Here is a 12,499-nt window from a genome sequence, read left to right as displayed (position 1 = left end):
TTTTGTCCTGTGTCATATGTGGCAGCACTGTTCAATGTTTCTTGAAAACATTACCCACTGTAGTGACGCGTGAATAAACTCCAACTCTGTATCAACAACACTGTTGTGTAACTTCAGTTAAATACTTGGATGTGTGTAGATTAGAAAGAGGTGAGATAAAGGATAGTATTTTATGAAGTATTCATCGTACAAAGGTCAGTTTTATACAAGTAGAAGTGTGTATTTACCTGGTAGTAGGCTGTCAGTAATGGCTACGCCTCTCTATTTGGACTGGTAGATCTCGGCAGACTGGCAACTTTAAAAGTAGCTCTCGGTTCAGAAAAGGTTGGGCACCCCCGATCTAATCAAACAGTGACTGGAAAAGACCTCCATTATTATCTTGTGTGAGTCTTTTTATTGTTTTCTGTGACCTGGGTAAAACATCTGCTTTATGTTATCTTTGAATCTTTGGCTCTGAATGACACATTCATCTGGACAGGGCAGAAAGCACAGGTCACATGATGTTCTTCTCTCAATACGTAGGAAGAGTCTGTCTATTTACAGCACACTGTGATCGGGTTCCCACTCCCGCCTGAACCGGGCACCTCATGTTATAAACTCAGGATCCATTTTTACTTTTTGTATTTTAAAAAAGCTCAATTATTTAACTGTTTCTATTGTTAATATTTAAAGTATTTCTTTGTGTGCATCATCACTCCTCCAGGGGAGTCCATCTTTATTTGTTTATGAGCTTGGACTCTTTTTCTGCAGGGACATTTGATTTCCTCTTAACCTCTGTATTTCAGATCAGTTTTAAACGTGTTCATTATAACAAATTCCCTAATTGTTGACCTTTAGCTCTGTCTGCTGTTTTGTGTCGGCACAGCTTCACATTATAAATCATTATAAACTTTTCAAAGTCACACCACGCACGCCTGTGACACACATAGCTTAACCGAGTCAGAATATCAAGTGGGTTTACACACGCAATGAATTTGCATTGATGCCTATGGTGCATACATAAGAGAAATAAAGTAGCAAAAATAGAACTATTATAAAAAGCATTTTAAAATCTATTATAAAATTAACAAATATAGAAAAATATTTACATAGACTTCAGACACTTATTGACGTATTTTATGCCTCACAACAAAATATGAAATCTTCTTAAGCTATTGTCACATACCTTATTTCAGGCATCAAACCAAAAACACATTTAAAGAACGGGAAGTGGTAAATGCTAACTCATTTCTGGGTTTTAGGACTCATTCCTGCACTGCCCTATTTTGTTAAGGGTTTTGCAGTTAGCAGTCTTGTTGATATATTAGAAAAACTGGAGAGATCGTGTGCTATATGTAACTGTTGCTAATAGAAGACTTTACATTAAGTATGACATGCAAACATAACATTTTTGTCGCTCTGAATGACACTTCATGTGAGCCTTTGCTACCTACAAACATACATACATAAAACATCACAAACCAGAATTATTGTATTGAATGTCTAATAGTGAAACAAACAATGTATTGGCGAGTCCTTCAATTACCAGGGTCTGTTGGAGGATGGAAATTCTTTCTGAAATTACCACTTTACAGACACAAGGTCCCTGTGGCAGCATCACAACAGGGCCTCAGTCTGAAGGAAAATCACTGTCAACATTGTTTCCAAATGATACTATTCCAATGAAGTGTTTTATTCCAGAATGTTATTCCTGAGAGAGACCCTGAAGTAGCATTGACATGACGAATCTCTAATAAGCAGAGACTAGGCAATTCCTTTAGGCTTAGCGGAGCGACCCACTTTATATTAAACAGAAGGAGATAATAAGGCCGCAAAATGAAGACAAAATGAAGGACTTTTACCACAAAGATAGTCATGTCATGTTTTTCTGACTCATATGTCAACCCAGTCTCACGGCATTTCGTGTTCACCAACACGATTTTTAATCTATTGATTCGTGTTCACCATCACGATTTGCCCCTTTTTTTCGTGTTGCACAGCACGATTTTAAAAGCAATGTATTTCTACTGCCTGCAGCACGTCTTTTTCTCTCTGGTCCATTAACTGCCAGTGTTTCCCACAGATCTGTTTCCCACATATCTGAAATAGCGGTAGCGGGGGGGAGGTGCAACAACATTAACCTTTCTGTTGGTCGCTTGTTAGCAGACCCTTCACGCGATGGCAGAGCGAACAGGTACAGGCAGGGCCCATAATGATAGCCCTATAGTTTAAATCTACTACCCACACATGAACATATGGAAATGGGTTACTATTTAAAAAAATAAATGTATTTATAAATGTATTTAGGAACCTATCCATGTGATTTTTAGTGGGGGTCGAACTCAAATCCTCTATGGGGGTCTAGGGGCATGCCCCCCCGGTAAGATTTTATTTTTTATTTTGGAGTTAAATGCATCAATCTGGTGCATTTTGAGGGGAAAATATAGAGACTAGATTATGGAAACACCTATATTAAACAGAACTGTATACATTTCAATAATCATAAAATCATGGCCATAACCAATAACATACCATTTCCAATATGAAAAAAACACTGAAACTTGTTTATTAATTTATTTTTGGGTCATTTATAGTTGTGAGTGTGTCTGTGCTCCTGAATCAGCCTCTCCTGTCTCCCTCCTCTCCCCTCTGCTCTGCTTTGAGGCAGCAGCAAAGACTAGTTTTCTCTCAACAAGTTTTAAAAGTGTATCTTACCTTTTTTCACCTTAATATGTGTTTGCATAACTGGTGACCACACCGTTTGAGACCCACTGAGAACTTAGACGAAGTTAACTATCTAAACACTCAGAGAGTCCTTTACCTCACCTGAGCTGATCCCGAGCTTGAATGACACACAGAGACCAATCAAGGGCTTTGATTTATGATCTGTATGACAGTGGCCATGTTGGCAAGCCAGTCACCCTGTGTGAGGCAGGCCACTTAACAGGCCAGAAGGAGGCGAGATCAGTGCAAGGGAGCGAGGGATCATTGTACACAAGTTAATCAATCGCAGATGGCGTCGTGGTCACGGACGAATACAAAAAATTATTAAAAAATAAAAAAACCTAAATGGGTCGCGAAATATACTTGGGCGGCCGTTAATATACCTGGGCGGCCCGCCCAAGTATAGTCTATGTGTGGGAAACCCTGGGCCTATAAGGGACATTTAGAGCATCGTTGCGATTGTCAACATTTCGGAGTTTAGGATGGCCGAAGACACTACACTACCCATAATCCCCAGCTATCGTTTAGGACTACAGTCCCTGTAAGGTTACGCAGAGCGTCAAACAGCTGTGTGAAATGGAACGAAACCACGCCAGACTATCCAAAACTGGAATCGAACGCCCCCCCAGAACTACACATGCTGGCTATTGTGTTTCGCAAAATGTTCTATGGGACGTCTCTACTGAACGTTTTCGTTTTCCCCACAATTAGAAGTTGCCAGTATTAAACACATTGGTGTTATCAAATGTAAAACATATAATTAATAAATGGGTGAAGATCGCTTGTGTCCATAATACGCAGCATTCATATATAGCATTAATATATACCCACATGACAGCTCATTGCTACTTTGTAATTCTACTCCACGACAATTCAGAGGTTAACCTGGTATTTTTACTCCACTACACGTATTTGAGTTACTTTGCAGATTCTGATTAATGATGTGACATATAAACAACCCTTAAATCAGACTTTAGTTACACCTGAGTGAAATTCAGGTAAGGTGATTTTCAAGTGCCAACAATCAGGAGAGATATGTGATAGTTGGTGCTTGAGAAGACTAAACATGTATCTGCAATTGACATGAATGGAAACGAGTAATAAAGTATATTCATTACTCGTTATTCTCTACTAATAGTTAATTAAAGACTGTATATTATGGCTATTTTGCACATCCCTTTCAAGATTTTCAAAGGTTTATTGACATATCATACACAACTACGGTGTAGTTATGCAATGAATGAAAAACTTGGGTCACAGGTTCCTCAACAGTGCATTACAAGACATCTATCAATATGTGTGTACCTCCACCATTAAACTGTCATATTCTGCACATTTCTTATTCTATCTACATACATAAGAGTATAATTCATATGTATAATATCAGTTAAAATAAGTGCTTCAACATAGTTAACATTGCAGGAAAGCAATATATTAGACGTTAAGTACTTTGTCAGGCTTAATATTTATCTGTAGATAGATACCCCCAAAGTTGTTTTCTTATTTAAAAGAAGACCTTAATCTGTTATTTAATGTTTAAATAAAGGTTAATCCATTTTTCTGTTTTGCACCTCCTCCTATTAATATCTTTGTACATCCTGCACTAAACTGTTTTATTGCAGAGATCACTTATAGTATCTTCTTGATTTTTTATATTATATATTTCTATCACAGACCTTCTACTTTCCCCCTATGAAAGTATGTACTCTTCATATTTGTATTCAAATATTCAAATAATATTTGATGAAAAAAATATTAAGAGTACATTATTGTTTTATGTGTTATACTATAACACATAAAAACAATAATTCAATAACGTGCTTTAACCACTAGGCGGTGCACACAAGGTACACACAGCCATAATACATTTGTATTATTTGTGTAGGACACGTTTTATTCATGCTTTCACATAATTTTACAGCATATTGCTATACTATTTCAGACTCAGTATTTACATTCTTACATTCAAATAAAATCAGTAATATCTTTAAAAACTACAATCCTTTTATATCAGCTGTGCACCGTTATGGTGTAAATAAAACCTGTGAATTAGATCAAATGTAAAAGTCAGCCGAATTAGTGTTGATACTGCAAGGAGACGTATTGTGTGAAGAGAAATTGAAGATGTTGTTTAATTGTTGATATATTTATGATCCACGTCAAGTATTCAGTTTCGGCGGCATTTTCTCAGTTTTTCCAAAGGTCTTCTCATCAGGGCTCTCTAAATAAAGAACTACAGCAGATCTGTAATATACAATGCAGCCGAACCGTGTATTACAATGCCGTTATGTGATGACTTTCAAAGAGAAAAGCAAGAACACTCGGAATTAAGTATTATTTTATTCTTTTAAAATGTTTTCCGGATTTCATATCATATAAACACCAAATCCCAGCATGCATTGCGGCTAAAACATCCAATAAGCGAGCTTAAAACCATAGCTGAGGATCTTGGGTAATCGCTCGAAATGCCTACGTCTGTTTCCGGTTATTTTTATTTTGAAATTCAGTTCCTGACGGACGCCAAAAAAGCCCGAGATTATGGAATTAAACCAATAAATAAAAGCAAGGATAATTGTGTGTTATTGGTGAGAAAATAACAGTGTGTTATTTTGAAAAGAATAACAAATTAGAAGGAAAAAAAGATTTAAAAAATACAGATTTCAGTATCCCGAGGCTCTGAGCCCCATTTATTTCCCTGACAGACGACAACAAAAGTCCGAAATTATACGATTTCAAATAAAAGCAATAACTGTGGCTTGATATTGAGTAAGAACATGTTTTTATGAACCACACAGCTTCCGGTCTTCCTCGACCCGACCGGAGAAAAAGACGTGCTGCATGCAGTAGAAATACATTGCTTTTAAAATCGTGCTGTGCAACACGAAAAAAAGGGGCACATCGTGTTGGTGAACACGAATCAATAGATTAAAAATCGTGTTGGTGAACACAAAATGCCGTGAGACTGGGTTGCATATGTGGTCTAAATCATGGAGGATTTTGAAATCATCTTAAAATTGATATTTGGTGTCATGGAGTGTTATCTGTTCTTTGTTTCAAGATCAAATAGTGGTTTTGCATGTTAAGCCTACTTAATGAAAATCAAGCTAACAATACAGCACAGCTTAATGCAAACTATGCTTTTAGTTCTATTTCGTCCCTACTGACCGCCAGAGGCGGTGCTTTTAGCACTGGATATGTCCATTGCACGCATGCGCAGTTCGAGTACCTAATAACAACAAAGTCACCTGTGACCCACGTGACTACGGCTACATAGGCCAGCGTCACTAGTGGATCGGTTCCTTTTCATCTTCTCGCTTCGCGAGAGTACCGCGGCTACATTCTTGTAGCCTACAGCGTTCAGGTTTGAACGTTTGATCTGAGAGATTTCTCTGCAAGCAGCTGGCCGCGTGCAGCTTCGCGACTGACAGTCCGAGCTACGGGTTGTTAACTCGTCCTCCAGGAGCTGTGGCCGGCAGTGCGGCGCTGTGCAGAGCCTCGACGGACAGGTTTGTGTCAGCTTGTTGCTGGTGATGGCTGTGTTCCCGCACCCTCTCCCAGCTAAGTTGTCCTGATTGCTGTCTTATTTATTGTTTGGCTTACACTTTCTGGTGACGACAGTGTTCCCGCTTCCTCTCCCATAAAGTTGCCTTTATTATGCTCTTTTGAAAGTTTTGCTTGTGGCGTTGTGCCCAAGCTATCATTAGCATGTGAGTCCCAGCTTTAGCTGCGTCTCTCATTTAATTTAGTATGGAAAGCTCAGTGTGCCATATTTTGCCGGTTTTTTGTTTAGATGCAGAGAGTAAGGTAAGTACTGGCCATAGTTACTACTGTAACTACGGTCCTAGGCCATGTAAGCACTGGCCATGGTTACTACTGTGACCATGGCCTACGGTTTTATGCGGACTGTTCTATTCCATAGAAGCTAATTATCTGGTCTTAACATTGTGTTTTGACTTGGTTGCTTGATTGTTAGCAGCAGCCGCTTGGCTAACACCTTGCATGTACTGTTAAGCTTCATTATTTAACTCAGCCGGTGAGGGCAGTGCTCTCGCTCCCGCTCCCGGTAACGTATGGTTTTGATTGCAGTAGCGCTATATCGTGGTATTTACTGCTCCTAGTACTAGACTTTAGTCTACTACTACTGTACTAGGATGATATTCAGAGAACAATCTGCACTGGGTGTGCTGTGTGCTCTGCATGTGTGGCCATTAAAGAGGATTTCATCCTCCCAATATTATATTAACTACGGTGCAGCCGTTGGCTGACACTTTTAGGCACCGGCCACAGTTACTACTGTAACTACGGGTCTAAGCCGTGTAAGTACTGGCCATAGTTACTACTGTAACTACGGGCCTAAGCCGTGTGAGCACTAGCCATGGTTACTGCTGTAACTACGGCTCTGTGCTGTTCTCTTCTTTAGAAGCTAGTTATCTGGTCTTAAACATTTGTGTTTGACTTGATCTCGCTTGATTGTTAGCAGCAGCCGCTCGGCTAACATCTTTCATGTTTTATTAAAGCTTCTTTATTTAAACTCAGCTGGTGAAGGCAGTGCTCTCGCTCCCGCTCCCTGTAACGTATTGCTCTGATTGTTAGCAGCGGCCGCTTGGCTAACATTTGGCGTGTTCTGTTGAGCTTCGTTGTTTAAATCATCCAGTGAAGGCAGTGTTTTTCGCCCCCGCTCCTGGTAGACATGCTGCTTGATTCTTAGTAGCAGCCGCCTGGCTAAGCTGCCCCGTTAAGCTTCTTTATTTAATCCAGCTAGGTGAAGGCAGTGCTCTCGCTCCCGCTCCCTCTGCCGGTAACGTGGGTGTAGTTACATCCCTCTCTGTGTTCGGCGAGTAGGAGCATCGCTCTACTCTTTCCGTTCTGTAGGTAGCCGGTGAAGGCTGTGTTCTCGCACCCGCTCCTGGGTACGCTGCACCTGGCATTCGTTATGAACTCAACCAGTGAAGGCAGTGTTCTCGCCCCCGCTCCTGGTAGACGTGTTGCTTGATTCTAGCAGCAGCCGCCCGACTAAGCTGGCCTGTTAAACGTCTTTATTTAATCCAGCTAGGTGAAGGCAGTGCTCTCGCTCCCGCTCCCTCTGCCGGTAACATGGGTGTAGTTACATCCCTCTTTGTTTTCGGTGAGTAGGAGCATTTCTCTACTTTTTCCGTTCGGCAGGTAGCTGGAGAAGGCTGTGTTCTCGCGCCCACTCCCGGCTACGCTGCATCTGGCTACCTATAGACTGGCTCATTCATGTAACGCCTGTATGGCTTCTCTTGAGCCCGAGGACGGCCATGACCGCTGCCCCCCTCTGCCTTGGCCTCGAGCATTTGAGGGAGGGTCTCACGCAAAGCGCCTGCATGAGCTGTAGATTCATGCCTCGGGCGCTCAGAGTGGCTAGAGTCGCAGAGGGGCACCTCTCCTCATCACGACTTCCTCCAGCTCAGTCTGACCGTTCCCGGCGACTTTTACATTACATTACATTGCATTGCACTATGGGTTCACCCAGGGCCGGCCCTGACCAATTTGCTGCCCTAGGCAAATGCAGACACTTACACTTACTATGATTCGCGCATGCATGGTTGTGGCATTACCACCAACACAGAAAGATATGGACACAAGATGTGTGCAACTGTATTTAGTTTCCTATCCATTTGAACATGATTTAAGTGGGGGGGACCTCACCTCCTCTAGGGGGGTCCGGGGGCATGCACCCCCGGGAAGACTTTTTTTTTTAATATTGAAGTTAAAAGCATCAATCTGGTGCACTTTGAGAGCAACATTAGGAGCTCTATGGATACATCTCTCAACAACACCCATATGAAACAGAACTGTAAGTAGATTTTATTTTTCTTTATGGATACTTTACAAATCACTCCCCTTTCAAACTGTATTCTTGTTTATTAATAACAACTTTTTTGTACTGTCATATATTATTTTATACCTGTTTTTCACCTATTCTCTTATTTTTTTATAACTATAATGATCATATAAAGGTGTGCCTTTACCTCACTGAGCTGAGGTTATCAGAGCCTCTCAGTCTTTCAGGAGAGAGCTCTCTAAAGCTCTCCCCCCCTCGGCCGCTTACACAGTAAATTCCAATGTTAATAAAAGCACACAGAAGCTGTGTACGTTTTTTGGGAGTTTGATTTATTTTAAATGAACACAAATATAAAATTAAAAGCTATAATTGCACATTACCATTATTTAAAAAAAAAAAAAACAATTTCACATACACCTCTGGTTTTTACTGGGGCTGGGGCTGTTCAACTTGATTTTGGGGGAGGTGGGTGTGCCATAGTTTATGGGCGCTGTACGCAATATAGGCGTAGTTCTATAATAATAAGATGTACTTTGTTGATCCAAAATCGGGATATTGTGTTGTTATGAAATAAAAAAAAAAAATTATTTCTAACTTCTTTTTTTTTTCTATCCAATTTGTGGCGCCCCCTATGGGTTGATGCGCCCTTAGCATTCGCCTATACTGCCTATGCCAAGGGCCGGCCCTGGGTTCACCCCCCAGGGCTAGAAACAGGCTGTCCTCTAAGGTGGGTCGGTTAGCTGCCGTCATGGAGCAGACAAAGTCGCTCCTGTTGGCCCTTCAGCCAGGGGCCGGTGCGGGGGCTACTAGCTTGCCGCCTGGCCCTCCTTCGGTTGCCACACCTCTACTTGAGGATGCCATGTCGCTAGCGGCTCCGGACAAACCTCTTCTATGAAGGGGGGAGGGCGGGGCCCCGCTCACCCCCGAGGAGGCTTCCCACTCCTCTGCTCAGAGCTCTCTGCAGGGCACGGAGGACGCCTTCATGGCGGCCATTATTTGTGTGGCCCTGGTACGCTTGCAGCTTCCGCAGGCCGACTCGGCTCAGGCTAGAGCCTTTTTCAGGCATAACCCTGCCCCTTTTCACTCCCACTGTTCCTCCTTCAGAGGAGTACCTGAGGGAGCTCCATGCAGGTTGGAGAGACACCAGGGCCCTCTCCCACTCTGCTGCCAGGCAGGATCCGGCGAGGGTGGGGCTGGGTCGCTTGCCATCCATTGAGCCTGCCATCGCCTCCCCGATTCGGGCTCCTGATGCTAGGTGCCCTCGGCCTCAGTGCAGGGTCACAAAAGAGCTGCTCTGTAGGGCCTACGACACAGCGGCACGGGAACTCCCTCTCCCATCTGATACTGGCTTTCTCTACCTCTCGGCAGCAGGCTCCGGCTGAGCCTTCTTTGCTGGGCCTCAGTGATGCATCACTGTAAGCCTTTGCCCTAATGTCTAGGGAATGGGGACGAGTTATGTCCTTATTGATGCAGACACGTTGCCAGGTCTGGCCTACTCAGTCACCACTGTCGGAGACATGTCCTCCGTAGTGAGCCAGTCGAGCCAGGGGAGCTGTTTGGGGCAGCTGCCCTGTAGGCACTGGAGCGTGCTGCCTACGCTAGGCAGACCAGGCAGCAGCTCTCGGGTCTTTATAGGCCTGTGCCCACTCCCAGCAGGCCCAGGGGCCCCTCTAGCAGCCGCTCTCAGCCACCAACTTACAGTGGTGGTCTGCGCAGGTCCCAGCGCCCCACTCATCCACCTCCCAGGGGCTTTCGTGCTGCCGGCCTTCTAGGCGGCCTCGTGCCTCAGAGCCTTACCGGCGCCCCCCAGGGGGCTCCGGAGGCTGGGGGGTTAGGCTGGGGTCTCCGAGACTCACCATGGTGCCTTATATTCAGTTCCTTCGGCCCTTGGGCAGGCTGCCTCGGCCATTGGGCCCGCTGGCGTTGCGCCCCATGCAGATGTGGCTGAACAGCCTTCACTTGGAAGCCAAGTGGCACAGGCGCAGGGAAGTCAGGGTGTCGCAGCGTTGTCTCCACTCTCGGTCACACTGGAGGGGCCTATCTCCTGATGGGCGTGCCCATGGGCGCCATCCCATCCCACCAGGCGACCGTCACCATAGGTGCAGGTCTCTCAGGGTGGGGTGCAGTACGGCAGGGCAGGACCGTTCAGGGTCAGTGGTCTGCCCAGGAGGGTGCACGCCATGCCAACGTGCTAGAGCTTCGGTCTGTGCAGCTTGCACTCACGCACTTTCTACCCCTACTGGGGGCAAGAATGTGCGTGTTCCTTGGGGACAGCATGTACGCTGTTGCCCAGACAGCAGTCCCTTCTAGACAGTGGGCGTTCTCACTCCACTCTGAATTTATGTGGCTGCTATTTCTGCCCGACATATTCGGGTCAACGGCGCCACGGCGGGGTGTCACAGGTCGGTGTCCCTCTTCCTGAGAGGGGCTTTACGGCAGTGTCCCCCAAGCACCCAGAGGGCTCCGGCTTGGGACCTGCCCCTGCTGCCGGATGCCCGATCATCTCCTCCCTTCGAGCCCCTGGCCCAGGTGGAGCTTAAGTGGCTGTCCTTAAAGGCAGCATTTCTGCTTTCCATGACTTCAGGGAAACGAGTTGGAGAGCTACATGCCCTCTCCGTGAGCGATACATGCCTGAGGTGGAACTCCGATGGCTCGGGTGTTGCCCTCTGGCCGAACGTGGCGTTCCTGCCCAAGGTGCTTCCACTAGCCCACTCCAATCGGCCTATCCAGCTGGCGCCCTTTAACGTCCCACAGGAGAACGGCACGCCTGAGTTGCTGTGCCCTGTGTGTGCCCTAGAGGCGTATATTGGTGCTACGGCCCATATACACGACAGTCAGAGCAGCTCTTCATTTGCCATGGCGGCACGAGAAGGTGCTGTGCTCTCTCCAAGCAGCGGCTGTCCCACTGGGTTGTGGATACAATCTCACATGCCTGTGGGGCCAGTGGCCACCCTCCGCCATCAGGGGTGAGATGTCACTCTACAAGGAGCATCTCAACATCTTGGGCTGCCCTGAGAGGGGTGTCCCTGGAGACCATCTGTGCTGCGGCGTCGTGGGCATCGTCTGGCACATTCTCCAGGTTCTACCGGGTCAATGTCGCCGCTCCCCATCCTTTGGGCGTGGTCCTGTTGCCGAGCTCCACTGTTTCCAGCTAGGTAAGCAAGTGTTCGGATTCTTCATGACATGGTTGGTATAGCCATCCAGTGCTATAAGCACCGCATCTGGCGGTCCATAGGGACAAAATAGAACGATAGTTACGGCTGTAACTACGGTCTATGAGTCCCGGATGACCGCCAGAGTTTCCGGTCACTCAGAATTATTGTGTGCTCGTGAGAAGATTCTGGGAACCGACCCACTAGTGACGCCAGCCTATGTAGCCGTAGTCACGTGGGTCACAGGTGACTTTGTTGTTATTAGGTACTCGAACTGCGCATGCGTGCGATGGACATATCCAGTGCTAAAAGCACCGCCTCTGGCGGTCATCCGGGACTCATCGTTTTAAGCCAATAAAGGACACAACTTTATGTTTTCTTGGGTATTATTAATACTTGGAATTTAACAGCCAAGAGCAACCATTTAATCATATAATTTCCTATGAGGGAGGTATTCCTATATTATTAATATGCTTCTCTGGGTTCCTGTGACCAACATTCAGACGGTGAAATTCAACACACCTCAAGCTGTAGAGGACATGTCCGTCAGGAAAGACCCGCAGCATGATGTTCTCCGTGGTGGTGTCGTGGATGAAGGACCTCTTGGAGTGGACGAAGAAGACATCAGGGACCCAGATCTTCTTCACCAGACGGCCATCGAACGTCATGCTCTTATTGGTGCTGCTGGTGAATGACAGACGCTCGTCCTTCCAGTAATGCCTGAGGTACAGGGTCATCGTGAAGTCCTGGTGGGGTTTAAGGAAAGAGGGATTAAACGTGACATCTTTATCTGTGAACCTGGTATTATCTTTGTCAAAAGCAATGACTTAAAGACTCA

At 45.1% G+C, this 12,499-nt stretch overlaps 1 protein-coding gene across 1 annotated transcript in view; it reads right to left on the bottom strand.

The window, feature by feature from the left end:
- gabrr2a (gamma-aminobutyric acid type A receptor subunit rho2a) overlaps nt 1-12,499 on the bottom strand; it is a 168,341-nt gene that overhangs the window by 89,700 nt on the left and 66,142 nt on the right. Inside the window, exon 4 of the mRNA XM_034110766.2 lies at nt 12,184-12,407. Within this exon, the coding sequence (XP_033966657.1) occupies nt 12,184-12,407 (224 nt within the window). The remainder of the gene's footprint in view (nt 1-12,183; nt 12,408-12,499) is intronic.

The sequence above is a fragment of the Pseudochaenichthys georgianus genome, chromosome 22 (genome assembly GCF_902827115.2).
Source record: "Pseudochaenichthys georgianus chromosome 22, fPseGeo1.2, whole genome shotgun sequence".
In the NCBI taxonomy this organism is placed as follows: domain Eukaryota; kingdom Metazoa; phylum Chordata; class Actinopteri; order Perciformes; family Channichthyidae; genus Pseudochaenichthys; species Pseudochaenichthys georgianus.
This window is presented reverse-complemented; position numbering and strand designations above follow the sequence as displayed.